Source organism: Schistocerca nitens, chromosome 2 (genome assembly GCF_023898315.1).
Source record: "Schistocerca nitens isolate TAMUIC-IGC-003100 chromosome 2, iqSchNite1.1, whole genome shotgun sequence".
Taxonomy (NCBI): Eukaryota; Metazoa; Arthropoda; class Insecta; order Orthoptera; family Acrididae; genus Schistocerca; species Schistocerca nitens.
Window position 1 is genome coordinate 675,469,950 of NC_064615.1, and position 17,299 is coordinate 675,487,248.

Consider the following 17,299-nt stretch of genomic DNA (forward strand, 5'->3'; position numbering starts at 1 on the left):
TATACTGATGAAATTTCTTACTTTGTCTGTTGCTCATTGCTTGTTACACCTCAATTTCGTGTTTCTCTGAACCAAACATAATTCAATGGTTCAAATGGCTCTGAGCACTATGGGACTTAACATCTATGGTCATAATTCAATGGAATCACCATGTTTTGTCATTTCATTTTGCAGTATCACTGATATTTTCCATTTGCAACTTAATTATGCACTATGTATTGCAAGCACATTAGAGCCTACAGCCAGCAGAGAAGAAACTGAATGGGCGACAGCTACAATACAAGAAGTAAGCAAGTTGCCTCCCGTTTTGCTAGGAAAAGTGGGATTAGATTAGATTAGATTAATACTTGTTGCATAGATCATGAACACGACACTTCGTAATGATGTGGAACATGTCAGGTTAATAAAAGATGTCTGTACAAGATATTACATTACACAAAATATTGCCTGACACTAATGTTTAAGTTCCCCCCCCCCCCCCCCCCTTAATTTATATCTAAAAATTCAGCCAATGAGTAGAAGGAGTTGTCATCTAGAAATTCTTTTAACTTATTTTTAAATGTTAGTTGGCTATCTGTCAGGCTTTTGATGCTGTTTGGTAGGTGACCAAAGACTTTTGTGGCAGCATAATTTACCCCTTTCTGTGCCAAAGTCAGATTTAACCCTGCATAGTGATCATCCTTTCTCCTGGTGTTATAGCTATGCACACTGCTATTACTTTTGAACTGGGCTGGATTATTAACAACAAATTTCATAAGTGAATATATATACTGTGAGGTTACTGTGAGGATCCCTAGATCCTTAAATAGATGTCTGCAGGAGGACCGTGGGTGGGCTCCAGCAATTATTCTGATTACACGTTTTTGAGCAATGAATACTTTTCTACTCAACGATGAATTACTCCAGAATATGATGCCATACGAAAGTAGTGAATGAAAGTAGGCATAGTAAGCTAATTTACTGAGATTCTTATCGCCAAAATTTGCAATAACCCTAATAGCATACATAGCTGAACTCAGACGTTTCAATGTGTTACTTCCAGTTTAACCTCTCATCAATGGACACACCCAAAAATTTTGAAAATTCTACCTTAGCTACAGATTTCTGTTCAAAGTCTATATTTATTACTGGAGTTTTGCCATTTACTGTACGGAACTGTATATACTGTGTTTTATCAAAATTTAAAGAGAGTCCGTTTGCTGAGAACCACTTAATAATTTAGTGAAAAACATCATTTACAATTACATCACCTAGTTCTTGGTTTTTGGATGTTATTACTATACTTGTATCATCAGCAAAAAGAACTAACTTTGCATCCTCATCAATGTGGAATGGTAAGTCATTAATGTATATCAAGAACAGTAAAAGACCTAAGACCGAACCCTGTGGGACCCTGTACTTGGTAGCCCCCTAGTTTGAGGAATCAGCTGTTGTTTTAACATTACATGAACCACTTATTTCAACTTTCTACATTCTTACAGTTAAGTATGAATTAAACCATTTGTGCACTGCTCCACTCAAACCATAATGATTTAGCTTATCTAAAAGAATTCCATGATTTACACAATCACAGGCCTTTGAGAGATCACAAAAAATACCAATGGGTGATGTCCGGTTATTCAGAGTATTTAATATTTGATCAGTGAAAACGTATATAGCATTTTGTGTTGAAAAGCCTTTCTGAAAACCAAACTGACATTTTGTTAATACTTTATTTTTACAAATATGGGAGGCTACTCTTGAATACATTACTTTCTGAAAAATTTTTGATAGAGCTGTCAGAAGAGAGATTGAGCGGTAGTAGTTGACATCTGATGTATCCCCCTTTTTATACAAGGGTTTTACAATGGCATATTTCAGTCTATTGGGGAAAACACCCTGCTCCAAAGACCTATTACATATGTGGCTGAGAATCCTACTTATCTGTGGGGAACAAGCTTTAAGTACCTTGCTGGAAATGCCATCAATTCCGTAAGAGCTTTTACTTTTCAGTGAGTTTATTATTTTACTGATTTCAGAGGGAGAGGTTGGTGGAATTACAGTTGTTTCAAACTGCACAGGTATGGCCTCTTCTATCAGTAGCCTTGCCTCTTCTAGTGAAGATCTAGATCCTATTTTCTCCACAACATTTAAAAAATGATTATTGAAAATATTTTCAATTTCTGATTGTTTGTTAGTACACTTGTCATTCAGTTTTATGGCACTAAAGTCTTCCTGTGCTCTTGGTTGCCCTGTTCCCCTTTCAATAATATTCCAAATTGCTTTAATTTTATTATCAGAGTTACTCATCTCAGACATGATACACATGCTTCTGGACTTTTTAATAACTTTTCTTAGTACTGCACAATAGTTTTTATAATATTGAACAATTTCAGTGTCAGTACTCCCTCTTGCTCTTAGATACAGTTCTCTTTTACGGTTGCAAGATATTCTTATTCCTTTAGTTAGCCAAGGTTTTTTATATGTTTTCTTGGAATTATGTTTAACTATTTTCTTGGGAAAACAATTTTCAAATACCCCTAAAAAATGTATCATGAAATAAGTCATATTTCAAGTTTGCATCGGGTTCCTTATACACTTCATCCCAGTCTAGCTGCTGTAGGCTTTCCCTAAAGTTTGCAATATTTATATTGTTAATTGAACGCACTGCTTTGAAAGTCTGATTTGATATACTGCATGGAGCTATGTCATGTACTGTAACTAGCTTTGCACCATGATCTGAAAGACCAGTCTCAACAGCATAAGCATTTATGTCAAACTTATCTTGGTCTATAAAAAAATGGCTCTGAGCACTATGGGACTCAACTGCTGTGGTCATCAGTCCCCTAGAACATAGAACTACTTAAACCTAACTAACCTAAGGACATCACACACATCCATGCCCGAGGCAGGATTCGAACCTGCAACCGTAGCAGTCACACGGTTCCGGACTGCGCGCCTAGAACCGCGAGACCACTGTGGCCGGCTCTTGGTCTATAAAAAAGTTATCTATCAATGTACTGCTGTTCTTTGTTCTCTGTGTAGGGAAATCAATGATGGAGCTCAAATTGAAAGAACTGAGTAATACTAAAAGGTCAGTCTTCCTATTACATTGTTTCAGGGAATCAACATTGAAATCCCCACAAATGATAATTTGCTTCCCCCTGTCTGACAGATAGCACAACAAAGCGTCCAAGTTTTCTAGAAATAGCTGGAAATTCCCTGATGGGGACCTATACACTGTTACAATTATGGAAGTGCCATCATTTAGTTTAAGTTCAGTGGCACATGCTTCCATATGTTGGTCTACACAAAATTTTTTAGTTTCTAAATTTTTTACACTGTGGAAGCTTTTGACACATATGGAAACTCCTCCTCTCATCATATTATCTCTACTTACATGTGCAGCTAATTTGTACCCATTGATGCTAACCTTTTGCATATCAGTGACAATGTGATGCTCAGACAGGCATTGTACATCTACTACATTCTCAGTTTCTATATCTTCTAAACAAAGCAGAAGCTCATCAGTTATATTCTTCAATCCTCCAATATTTTGATGAAATATACTAACATTATTTTTCACTTTGCTTTGGTGAGTATCTCGAACTTTTTTTAACATCTTTAATACTTGCCTGGCTGAGTTTCCCACTGGACACTCGTCTTACACTAAAAAAGAGTTTCCACCATGAGATGTAGTTCCTCCCCCCTTTACATTTCCTGCTATCAGCCCAGCCAGTTTACCCTTCCCTTTCTTGTTGAGGTGTAGGCCATGTCTAGTATAGTCCCACCTACAGAGTTAATCAACAGGAACCACACCAATGTGTGACCCTGCACCAGATCCAAGTAGCCGTTCCAAGTCCAAATTAACTATCCTGACGGAAGAGCTCAAATGAGGTCGGTCATGGTGCTCCAGAACCGACACAAACCCAACACTGGTATGACTCGATGTTGATGCAATCTTTGTGTCAGATGTTACATTCAGAAATCCACAGCATTTGTTGCACCTTACATATCTTTTTGGCGGAAAGTGTTACATTCAGGAGTCTACCATGTAGTATATGTGGTTTACAATTTGCATCTTCTGAGAATTATAAAAGTATGATGCTCGGCATACTTTCATTAAATGTTACTCTAGACATCCCTTGTGTGGGAAAACAGTTCGAACAAGAACAACCCTCACAAATAAATTACAGAACTGTAGCAACTGGAAACTTTTCCAGTTGTTACACCATTTAATCCTTACTCTGTGATGCACATGCTGATCGTAGTGTAACAAAACCGTGTCTGCAAGAATCCTAGAGAATGCACTCTCTTCCAGCAATGTGTCACTCCTCCGGCACAACCGTATTGGTGTGGGATGACATATGTAATACATGTACATGCCTTTTGAGTGGTTTCAGATGTCTATTAAAGATGTACCACAACATTTAAAACATTTATACAAATATATTTTACTGAATTTATATTCTTTTTATCCCTCATAAATGGTTCGAAATTTAGACCCAACCAAGCTAAATAGCATGGCATTTTCTTCTGGAAAAGTAGAGTGTCAAGGATTTTCTTCTAAAATCGAGAGTTTTGTCACGTGTTTTAAAATTTCCATTTATCCACACTGAGAGCACTGGTGTTAGACACTATAATATAACATTGTTCTATTGAACTCTCCGCTCTTCTTGTAAATCAAAGATTGAGTGTTGGCATCAATTCATACTAATTTATTGCTTGAGTACAGAGCCTTTTGTTCGTTAAATGTAAATTTTTGCCTAAAAAAGTTCATTCTAACGTAGCAACAGACACAATCAGCTACTACAAGAAATTACACAGACCAACAAAAATTTTTTGAAAAACTTTTTTACTTTGATAGTTGATCTTTATAGACTTTTATGAGCAGGATCCAAATCTTGCCTTAGCTTTTTGTATCATCCATAGTTTTTGAGCAATATGCTTTTTAGTATCTAGTACAAATATCCTATGCATTACGATAAATGGGGAAAGTAATGAAATGTTTTGTTATAACATAAGCATGGTTTGTATTTACAGTAAGCTACTTAAAACAATGAAATGTGTTAACAGGGGTTTCACTTGTCAGCTGGAATCGGTTTGTATTTTCTTTCTCTTTCTTCTGTGAAGCTTCTTGTGTAATTTTTTCTAGGGTGAGTCGCATCCGAGGTGAAGTGACCAACAGTAGTCCCCCATCAAGTTGGTGTTCAAGCGGCCTTGGTAGCGTTTTTCCATCACTTTAATGTGCTGGTGAAAACGCTCTCCTTTTTCCTCAGTAACATCTCCCATATTGGCTGGAGAGTAATCAAGGTGACTGTTCAAAAAGTGAATTTCCAGGCTCATTAAACAACCAAAAGTTTTAAACTTCTTTAACATTCTATCTATAATAGAAACATATTCTGGGTCTTTTTCATGTCCTAAGAACTTTGTAACGACTTGCTTAAATGATACCCATGCTTCTTTCTCATTTAAGATTTTTTTGGATTCAAAGTTAACATCAAACTTCAATATTCTAATGTCAGGTCCAACAGAGACGCCTGTTTTTTAGTTTAACTTCAGAAAGGTGTGGAAACTTTATGCAGAGATACTTAAAACATGTTGTTTCTTTAGGCAAAGCCTTCACACACTGTTTCACTAGGCTTAACTTTATACGTAGAGGTGATAGGAGTACGTTTTGTTGGATCTACAAGATTTTTGCGTAGAATGTTCTTCTCACCAGGCTTTAAAGACTCTCTCACACACCAGTTATTTCTACACCAGTGTTGATCCCTACCCCTACTGTTCCATTTACACAAGAAACATGGAAATTTGGTAAAGTCACCTTGCTGACCAAGGAGCATGCTGTTACTTTTAGATAGTCACATATCACCCAACCATGAGCAGAATAGCCTATTTTATTTAGCACTATTTCTAGGTTTTCATAGCTTTCTTTCATATGCACAGAATATCCAACAGATATAGATTCACACATGTTACCATTGTTTAATAAAACGGCCTTTAAACTAGTTTTGGATAAATCAATAAACATCCTGCAGTCTCCCTTTTTGTGTTCAATACCAAACTCATTGATCAAACCAGGAATGTCTGAGCAGTACACTAAATCACCTTCTTGTTGAAAAAACTTGGAAAATTGCTGCTCTCCATTTCTATACATGTATATGCTGGTTCCAACTGCCAATAAGTTCTTTTCTTTTAATCTAGAGCCAAACAATTCAGCTTTTTCTTTAGTTAAACCCAGATCCATAACAAACTCGTGAAGCTCAGTTTGAGTAAACAACTTGGGCTCTAGACTTTCTGTAGTACAATGGAATTCACCATCATCTAGTTCATCTAAATCACATTGTACAATGATCTGGTGGTTCAGGAAATCTACACGATGCCCTACTGGTCAGATGGCGGACAGAAGGTTGGATACGTTATTACATTCTTGTTTTTCGAATTATGACCAATAATATAAGCATTGCAAAAGTAGCAATCATCAGAATGATTTCTTAGCTCCCTCCATATCATAGGAACAGCAAATCTAAAGGCTTTTTTCTCCTTTTTGGACCATTTTCTCAGATCTTCAACACACACGTAACATATCTTGTGTGGCGCCCAAGATTTATCTTGATTACCAAGTTTAGATCCAAGGTATGATAGACAGGCCTAAACCTTTTTCACAAACTCCATAATGTTTCTTTGGTGTTTTTTAAACACAAATTCATCACAAATATAACAAAAACTGTCAGCAGAGTTTTTACAACAACGATTAGACATTGTACTAAGCACATGTACAGGAAACAGGAAAGTCAGGTTAGGTTGACAGTAAACAAAACACCATCTGCTAACACAAAAATAAAATCGACCTTTTTTTGCCATCAAATGTTTTTCAGCAGTGCTACCAATGTCATCTACATTCATAACACCTCCTTTTTAAATTATTTTAACTATATAAAAGTTGTTAAATTCTTTAAACAATCGCTCAGTTTAATAAATTTAACTGTAAAATGTGAAGATATGGTGCGTGATACAGTTTTTTAAGTATCATATTTGGATTTCCCAGCCTAAAAAACATAAGAATGAGGTATTTTCAGCAAAAAAAGTTTTTCCATCGTTGGCCTGTGTTATCTGTCTCTTTTCATATCAGTCTTTTTAATTTTATTTTCTTTATTAGCTTTCTTTGTGTGTTTCAAGTTTCATGTTTGGTTTCTCTTTTAGAAATTATCCACAACTTGGGTAACATTTATTGTGTGGTATCACCGAAAGGTCATGGTGCCACACCAGAGTTAGCAACACGCATCGATACCTCAGACATTAGCAAAGTCTCACTGCAATCCACAACAATGAATGGAAGGCACTCAAGAAGGCATGCCCACTCTCTCAGCACTACAGTGCCATCACAAGGAGGTCGACATAGAGTCAAGTGTGGACTGGCTCTATACCGTTTTTTTTTTTAACTCCAATGAAGCAGTCGACCTCATATAGTAAGGACACTGGTGGTACTAAAGTCTCAGATGGAACTGTATTTTTGTACATGTTGAACTTGTACTTCAAGGACGTGTTTCTAGCTGTGGCATGCAGAGGTGCTTTGTTCCAAGACAGTTGTAAACATTCAGTACTTCCCTGTGTCAACAGATTGCGTTAAGTTAAGCAAATCTTTTTATCACTCATTTAATAAAGTGAACTAATGTTTTACATGTAATTCCAATCAGCCATATCCCAGAGCAATCAAAGAACCCACAATTACAATTAAAAAATTGTAGTTTTGTCAGGTCGTAACATATTGAATGTCAGAACAATCTCTTACTCACCATGACGTAATACATTTCGTGGGGAATACTTTTCACAAAGTAATGGCACCAAGTCTGATGTAAATTGAGAACGCTGCCCAACCTGCCTTTTGACACTTTCTGAAGTAACTAAAGTATCACAGATGATGTACAAGTTCGAAATGGCTTGATACAGGTACACTGTTACGTCCAAAAGACGATTTTTTACTTAATAATGAGTAACTGAAACTGATACAAATTCATCGAAGACTTATGAGATCGTTTACCCTGGAAAAATCCAAGTCTAGATCTGCAATCTGTAATTAATATGAAATCTTTCGATGGCATGGGGATAACAGCCTCTGGCATGTAGCGGACCACTGGGTAGTTTACACCAAAAATGACTGTGAATTGATGGCTCCCTCACCATGAAGTCTGGGATTGGACCATATTTCATGGATGAGAGTACTCTGGAGTATCAAACAATGGAAAATCGAGGATGGAATGTAACAATATTATGAAAAGGAAGGTTGCTACTCACCATACAGCAGAGATGCTGAGTCGCTGATAGTGTGGTTTCAGTTGCCTGAGACTGCAGTCATGTGTGGGAGTTGCCTTTGTGTGTGTGTGTGTGTGTGTGTGTGTGTGTGTGTGATCTGTTTTTGATGGAGGCTTTACTGGCCAAAAGCTTTATGTGTGACAGTCTTTTTGTTGTGCCTATATGCAACTCAGCATGGTACGTACTCTTGAGTAGGTAGCTCGACATCATACATGTGTACATTCATGTCAATATGATAAACTGAGACAAACTGAAACACACATCACAGTAAACGGAGCTGAAACAGTCACATCAACATGTGTACCCCATCTACCAGCAACAGAAGCCTGTATTCTTGCATGCAAATGATTGTAAAGGTGCTGAATAACATCCTGAGATAGATTATCCCAAGTTTCATGCACCTTTTGTTGCAACACTTTCCTGTTGAAGAAATGACAGCATCACAGGGATAACAGCCACTGCAATGTAGTGGGCAGTACTTAACTAGCAGAAACACCAATAGTGACCAGAGTTGTAACTGATGGCCACCCACACAATGAAGCCTGGGGTGGGACCTATGTGTCATTGGTGAAAGCACTCTGGAATAGGCAGATTTATGCAAAACACATGCATGTCTGTCACCCAAGTACATGTAGAACCTATTCTCATCACTGAAGACAACAGAGCACCATTTTACCCTCCAATCATCTCTTTCACAACACCAGGTAGTCATGCTTGGTAGTGTTGTGCTGTCAGAGGTAGGCTGGCCAGAGGCACATGCAATCTTAACCCTGTTGCAAACTGATGGTTCCCTGTGGTCCCTGATGACACAACAGGTGCAACGTATGCTCGGATTTCGTCCCTTGATTATATACAGTCGGCCACTGATGCTTGCACAGTGCACTGATCTTGACATGCGTATGCACTAACTGGATGTACAGAACTTGGTCTACAGGTGTAGACATATTCCTTAGATCATTGTTGAAAGCAGCGACACACCTCTGCTACATTTTACCAAACATGTGCAACATTCCATCGATAAATCCATACACCTTCTCCCATTCAAATGACTTGAAGCTTTCAACAGGAGTATATACTCATCTGTAGAGCATGATTGTATCCTAGAATGAATGTTACACTGCTCACCTCTAAACCCAGCATTGTTACAGTCTGCAGAGTCAAAAAACCAGGTTGCACAGGAAGGCCTCCTGAGAGCCTACTGATCACCAATAATCGTGACAAATGAATCTTGAAGTAGTCAGGATGGCACCGATAGAAGAGTGCTGTGACACATCTCAGTCCTCAAAAAATGTTAAATTAAATACTTCATCGTGTATGAAAAGTTCTAAACGCGTCATTAAACGCATCCTTTGTGTGAAATGTAACTATTGGCTTCACGAAAAATGTGCGAAAGTGAATTTAACTCATAAAAGATGATTTTCCATAGTCGTGTCCACATTGTTTACATATTGAGACGGCTGAACTCATAAGTGAATTCAAACGAAGAAATTATTAAATTGCTTCAAAGTGACATTGAAGCACTCAAGGAGGAAATTTTAGCACTGAAACAAGAAAATTCTGAACTAGTTACTGAAAGAAAATCCTGCGTATTGTAGAAATCAAATGGTTCAAATGGCTCTGAGCACTATGGGACTCAACTGCTGTGGTTATAAGTCCCCTAGAACTTAGAACTACTTAAACCTAACAGGACAACACACACATCCATGCCCGAGGCAGGATTCGAACCTGCGACCGTAGTGGTCGCGCGGTTCCAGACTGTAGCGCCAGAACCGCTCGGCCACCAACGGCCGGCCGTTGTAGAAATCAACCCGTTTCTGAACAAAGTGGCAAATATCCGCTTATGTGTAGTACGGCGAATAATACCACAGAGAACTCTGTCAGTGAAACAAGTGATAAGTATAAATGGAAAACGGTTTCCTGTAATAAGAAGGTCAAACTTAAATGTGCAACGAACAAAGCAGATGACAAAAACGATTTTCTGTCAATAGGTGATCCTATATTACAAAATGTTATTGTGCCGTTCTGTTAGATTGATGTTCGACCTAGAATTCGATCGCATCAACTCAACAAAAGTTTTAAGAATGTATTGTGCATGAAAAGAAACTCGGGCGAAACCGCTAACAAAACTTTAAGTACCGATGATTACAGAGGTGTCTTAATCCACGTGGGGACAAATTCCATCCGCAGTAGCAGTGAGGAAGAAATCGTGAATAAAAACGGAATCTGATTAGATCGGCGAAAAGTGTATACCCAAATCCAGGCTGGTAATTAGTGGAATTATTCACAGAAGATCGGTAAGTGATACTTACATCAACAGGATAAATACCGGCATTAGGGAACAGTGCAACAGACTTGGTGCAGTATTCATTGACCCAAACAAGTTCTTAAACGATATGTGTCTGGGAAAAGACGGCCTGAACTTGAATAGATTAGGCTCTGTGAACCTTAGTAAAATGTTCATAGACGTGTGTAAAATCCTAAGAAGCAAGGGAAAATAATTCATTCTGATAGTGGTGACAAAGGAAAGACTCAAACTGAAAATAAAAGGTTTAGGCACCCAACAAAGAATGCATGTGAAATGGCCCAAAAAAAAGATCTATTGATGCACTGGAATATAAATGGCTCAGGGGCAGAACTACCAAATCGTTCAAAAAAAAAAAAAAAAAAGAAATTCAAAATTCGACGAACTAAAAATTCTGCTTTCAGAATCTATAAATATTAAAATAATCTGCCTAAACGAACACTGGTTAACAGAAGATTGTATAGAAGTATTAAATAGTATTAGTAATTTTAAGGTAGCTGCTGGCTTTTGTAGAATAAGCAAATCACGTGGAGCTCCTGCATTCTTGTCAATTCTTCTGTAAGTTAGAAAGTGAGAGACAGTTTTAATTATTTAAATGAAGAGAGCGTGTCTGAAAGTTGCTCTGTAGAACTAAGTGATCTGAACACACTGGTTATAGCAATCTACAGAAATGCTGGATGTGCGGTAACAAAAGTGTTCTTAGCCAAATTCGAATGCCTCCTAGAAAAACTCCAGAAAGAAAGTAAGAAAAAAGTTGTTATAGCAGCAGACTTAAACTTAAATGTCTTAACTGAAAGCAATGATTCCACAAAATTTCGTGACTTAATTCAGAAATCTGGTTTCAAGCTAAACTTTTCTGAAGGCAGTAGGGAAAACAACAGATCAGTGACTGGCATTGATAATATTATTACCAACTACAAATTTGACAATGGAAATAAGAACAAATACTGCCTAGACTTGGGTATTTCACATCACTCAGCTCTGTTTTTTGAGCTCCCAAAAGTAAATAACCTAAAGTCTAAGGAAGTGTATATAAAAAGGGATCTCAGTAAAAGTAAAATGGATTTATTCCGCAGTAAATTAGTTAGTTAGTTGGTTGTGTGTTCCATTGATCAATCCCATGGTACAGTAGCCATTATGATGTGGAATGTATAATAAGCTGGCCTGTAGACCACAATAGTTCAAGCTCAATATACTACGAGAAATTCTTAAATTGTTTCTTAGAAGTGTTTAATGAATCATTTCCTTGTAGATCTCAGCAAAAGAAAGTAAATGGTAAACTCAAACAGAAATCCGGATTTTGTTACTTATGTCAAACAGTATAAATCTGCATTTAGGAAAGTTGTACTGGTAGCTAAAAAAATGGCAAATAATAAATTCAAACGAGAACACTGAAATAAGACAAAAGCAGTGTGGTCAGTTGTTCAGTCTGAATTAGGAGCCAAAGTAAAAATTCATGAGATTTTGGAAATTAGAAGTGAAAATGAAATTATAGTAAACCCTGTTCAGATGTCAAGTTCCTTCAATGAATTCTTCCTAAATGTAGTAAGATCAGATGTGGATGTGACATTCTATCAAGGCATCACAAATTTGGAAAATGGCCATATTTTAAACAGTTTGAAAAAAATCACCCAAAGGTATGTGGAAAAGGAAATACTGTCTCTAAAAATCAAAACCTCACATTGGTGGGTTGAAATAACCACATCTCTAATTTCATGTGTGTACAATATTATTTCTCAACCACTGTCAATTATTATAAATAAATCTTTTGAACAGGGATGCTTTCCAAATGTACTGAAATGTGCTGAGAACAAACCTCTATTCAAAAAAGGATCAACAGAAGATATGACGAATTACCACCCTATCTCTCTTTTGCCGGTCTTCTCTGAAGTGTTTGAAAAGATTGCAGCAAAACAAATTAATAAATTTCTTACTGTAAATGACATAATTTTTAAAAACCAATTTGGGTTCCAACAGGGTAAAAGCACTGTGAATGCTATAAATGAGTTTATTAAAAAAATATGCTCCCCATTATTTAAGGGTAGATAGGTCACAGGAATATTCTGTGATACAACTAAAGCTTTAGATTGAGTAAACCATGCATTACGCCTCCACAAATCACAGATGTATGGAATTCGGGACACTTCTTTAAAATGGTTTAGCTCTTACCTGTGAGTTAGGAAACGAAGAGTAATTTTAATTTCAAATGGAACCAATTATTCCTCAGACTGGAAAACAGTTCCACTAGCAGTCCCATAAGGTTCAATAATAGGTCCATATCTGCTTCTTTTTTATGTAAATGACCTACCACTTGCTGCTGATGTTCATTCAGTATTATTTGCTGATGATACATCAGTTCTAATAGAAAATGGGGTATCTGAAAGTATTCCAGAAAAAGCCAAAAATACTTTAGAAAAACTCGAATCTTGGTTCCATCAAAATGGACTAAAACTAAATGTAACTAAAACCAAAATGATGCAATTTGAAGCTAAATCAGTAGAAAGGACTGAACTAAAGATAAGTTTCAATGATCAGGATACACGGAAGCAAACTACGTGATGTTCTTAGGCCAAAATCTTGATAAAAATCTAAATTGGAAGGTACACATAGATTACTTAGCAAATAAACTGAACAGCTTGGCATTTGCAATGTGTATTTTGTCAGGTGCCACAAACATGGATACCAGAAAGATAGTTTATCTCTGCTACTTTGAGTCAGTTATTCACTATGGCATAATCTTCTGGGGAAATTCAGCAAATGTCACTAGGCTCCTAGTATTACAAAAGAAAGTAATTAGAAAAGTGTGTAGCAAAAATACGGGAATCCTGTCGACCATTGTTAAACAAATTAAAAATACTATCTATGTCCTCACTTTACTTACATGAGGTGATGGTGTTCTTATATAAAAATCAACATACACTAGACACTTTCCGTTTTGACCACAACTACAGCACTTGCCACAGAGACAATTACAAACTTTCAACAGATTGTTTAAAACTTTAGACCCAAACGCCAGAGTATATGGGGTTAAAAATTTTCAATAAAATAAAAGGCAGTAATATATTTAAGACGGAACTTGGTTCACTGAGAAGATTGCTCTTTATTCTTCTGGTGGAAAAGTGTTATTATTCTGTCGAAGAATTCACTGAGGACAGCTTCACAGTCTGAACACAGGGATTGTATTACTTGTGTTATTTTATGTACTTGTGTAGCTGTAACTTAGAAATGTAAAATATAACATAAGCTTTTGTATTTCTCTTATAAAAGAGAAAAAATTTCTTTTTGTAAACCTTGACATGTCTCCTGTAGATCAAATCAAATGATTTGAAAATTGTACGAACTGAATAAATCACATTCACATACCTCCTGAGAGGTACCAATGACTATGAGAAATGAATCACAAACTCTTCAAAACAACTCAGTATGCACAAGTTGTGCCCTGGTGCCATGGAACACACTCCTTGACGGTGTTGCATTGTTTCCTGCAGTTTTTTCACATGCCATTACATTTCAATTTGGACATTTTTAGTTACTTTTATTTTTGGATGTTTTTCCCCCATCTGTCCCCTTGTCAACCAAATTCAACCTGTGTATTATAAACATGTCTTGCGTGTAAAGAGACCAGCAATCAGTGGGTGCCCCAAAATTATATTTTGTTCCCCTAAATCATACTGAAAATTAGCATTTAGTGTGATTCATCATGGAAATAATCATTTGATTTATAAGATATTTCATTATCCGACATAAATCTTGATGGCAGCATAGGAATGATGTGACAAGCCACCACAATACATCAAGCAGTCACAGTTGAATAGTTTTCACTGAGTTACTGCAGTTACTAGAAACGTGACGGGAGAGCAATAGTTTCAGTTGATTCGATTCTAACACACAACGTGATAGCAACACTTAGGATGCCATTTTGAAGTGGAGTAATGCGTATTTGTTTTGCACAGAGTAACAGAAAATGAATGCCACAGAAACTTTTTGTTTACTTTTCAATGATTGCAAATCACCTGTCATGGGCCTGTAAACATGGACAAAACAAATCAAGATAAGTATAAATACAGGGTTTCCCAGGAGGAATGGTCAGTATTCTGGGATATGACAGGAATGTTCATCTGAAGCAAGAAACTTCATGTGAACATATGCCCCATTCCAAACATTTTCCGAGACAGAACCTGTTTAATGTATGCTTGTTTTTGGGCTACTGATGCACAGATATGTATATTACTCACTCAGCGTCTTTCACGTTTCATTCTAGTCCAACCTACCCCATTCCTTTCATCCTCATCGGGAAGATCTTTCTGCCATAGGAATAGGAGTGGCCCCAAAATTGAAGCCTGTGGGACTCATTTTGTGTTTTCTGCACAGTGCCCAGAATTTTGTAGCTTTTTTGCATTGTTTGAAATATTCAGTGCATCTTTTTGCGTTCTGTTATTAAATTTCATTCAAAGCAATTTTTGATTTGTTCTATCTGGGAAACCATTCGTAATACAGCATAAGTCTATATAATTTTATTTTATTTATTTATTTTTTTTTTTCTTCAACTGAGCGTTCCTGAATACTGATCACTCCTAGTGGGACAGCTTGTATATCCACATGAGTCGTGGGTTTGAGAATCTGCAAAAGGGGGCACGCTTTTTGTAACAAGTCAATGAAGTATAGGCAGACGTGGAGGCTTAGAAAGCTGTTGCAGACAACATACCTCATCGGTGGAGGCGGCGGCGACCTGCGTGAGCCCTGCCACCTGCACAGCACCTCTGGTGTCCACTCGCAGCTCAAGGCAGCCAGAACCGGGCGACAGCAGGTCACGGATGTTCTCGTTGTAGATCTCCAGGTACGACAGCGACACCTGCACACAATTGCCACTCGCTGTCTTTCCCAACTTATACACTGCACCTTCATGATGTACAAATAAAATACACACACTGGACAAAATTTTAATCACGCCCTCAAGCAGTTGCACTGGTTACTTCAGAGCGTTGTAGGTGACTATACTTTATTCATCATAATAATAGAACTGAAGTAAACAAACACAAACTTGACAAATGTTCTGCAGCCATAATACACAATCACTGGCGTTGTTACGCTCCTGGAAGTAGGTCCTACTTATGTACAGGATGGCGCAGATAAAAGTAAGGGAAATGCAGTGAAGTTACAGAAACGAAAAGCTGAAATGGACTTACTGTTTATTTACAAATAAAAATAAAGTGAAAAATATATTTATAGAACATGCTGAAAGTTACCCCCTGCAATGCCAATACACAGCTATGAACATCGAAACATATTCAGATAAAGTCGGTGTAAAGTTTGAATATCGATGGGGGTAACTTCACAGCTGATGTTGTCTTTCATTTACTGTATTGTGCGAGGATTTGTTTCATACAACTTGTTCTTCAAGTGGCCCCACAGGAAAAAATCATATGTTGTTAGACCCGGTGAATTGGCAGCCACAAATGTTTGCTGATAGTTCGTTCCTCAGTGAAGACATCATGGACTCGTTCCAGGGACACCTTAGACATGTCTCATGTTGCTCCATCTTACTGGAAGAAACAGTATATTTTTCATATTCAGTGTGTTGAGCACAAAATGTATCAAAACTTGCCATACATGCAACTGTGTTGAGAGTAGTATCAAAAAATTTTGGTCCAATGATGCATTTTCCTGTTACACCGCACGAAACACCGAATCGTTGCTGACACAAAATTTCACGGTTCTGCGTTGCCCAGTACCTTGTGTTCTGGGAATTCACATCACCAGAAAGATGAAGCCATGCTTTATTACTCATGATGCAGTAATCTAAACGTTTCTGACTGTCATACTCCCACAATTGCTGTGCAACCGTCACCGCGATATGGCCTCAGGTTAAAACTGTTCAATATCCACTAGCAACTCCTCCTACTTACATGCACCTGTTGGATCAATTTATGTGTAGACTTATTTGGGCTCTACAAATCGAATGGTTCAAATGGCTCTGAGCACTATGGGACTCAACTTCTGAGGTCATTAGTCCCCTCGAACTTAGAACTAGTTAAACCTAACTAACCTAAGGACATCACACACATCCATGCCCGAGGCAGGATTCGAACCTGCGACCCTAGCAGTCTCGCGGTTCCAGACTGCAGCGCCTAGAACCGCACGGCCACTTCGGCTGGCTGGGTTCTACAGAGCGGTCGAGTGGAGACACCTTTGCATGAAGACAGGGTAGCAGTTGGGTACCTGTGAAGAGTCTATGACGCTAGTAAAACATTGTCAAAGTTCAATTATTTGTTAACCATGTTTACAGTTGTCTTCTACTACACTGGCCATGTAGCTGATGCCTCATTCAGCTGTGTGTTGGATTCCCGTTGATGGCTGCCGAGTCAGGAAGAGTGTATGACCTCGCGCCGTGCTGCTGCTGGTGCAGTTGTGGTCCACCATGAATCGTCTTGTAATAGTTAATCGAGTGTGTTCTAACACACTCCAAATTCTGTGTTGACCCTTGATGACCCATCTGCGATATGGTGTTGCCAGAAGTCGTGTGGTTGGTAGATCTCCTTCCTAACGGCCAGATAGGTTTCAGCACCTGGAACACGGACCACACAAGGCCCTTCTGCTGGTTTTCACGCTGAAGTTCGGTGCTGTCCGCACTCCACGATGTGGTGTTGTCAGAAGATAGTCAGCTTCTCCATGAACAATGGTAGGCAGCGAACAGTATGAAGTTCA

General features: G+C 37.8%; 1 protein-coding gene across 1 annotated transcript in view; it reads right to left on the reverse strand.

The window, feature by feature from the left end:
- The window catches only part of LOC126235237 (kinesin-like protein KIF19), a 605,478-nt gene that overhangs the window by 289,626 nt on the left and 298,553 nt on the right, over positions 1-17,299 (reverse strand). Inside the window, exon 4 of the mRNA XM_049943969.1 lies at positions 15,300-15,446. Coding sequence (XP_049799926.1) covers positions 15,300-15,446 — 147 coding nt within the window. The remainder of the gene's footprint in view (positions 1-15,299; positions 15,447-17,299) is intronic.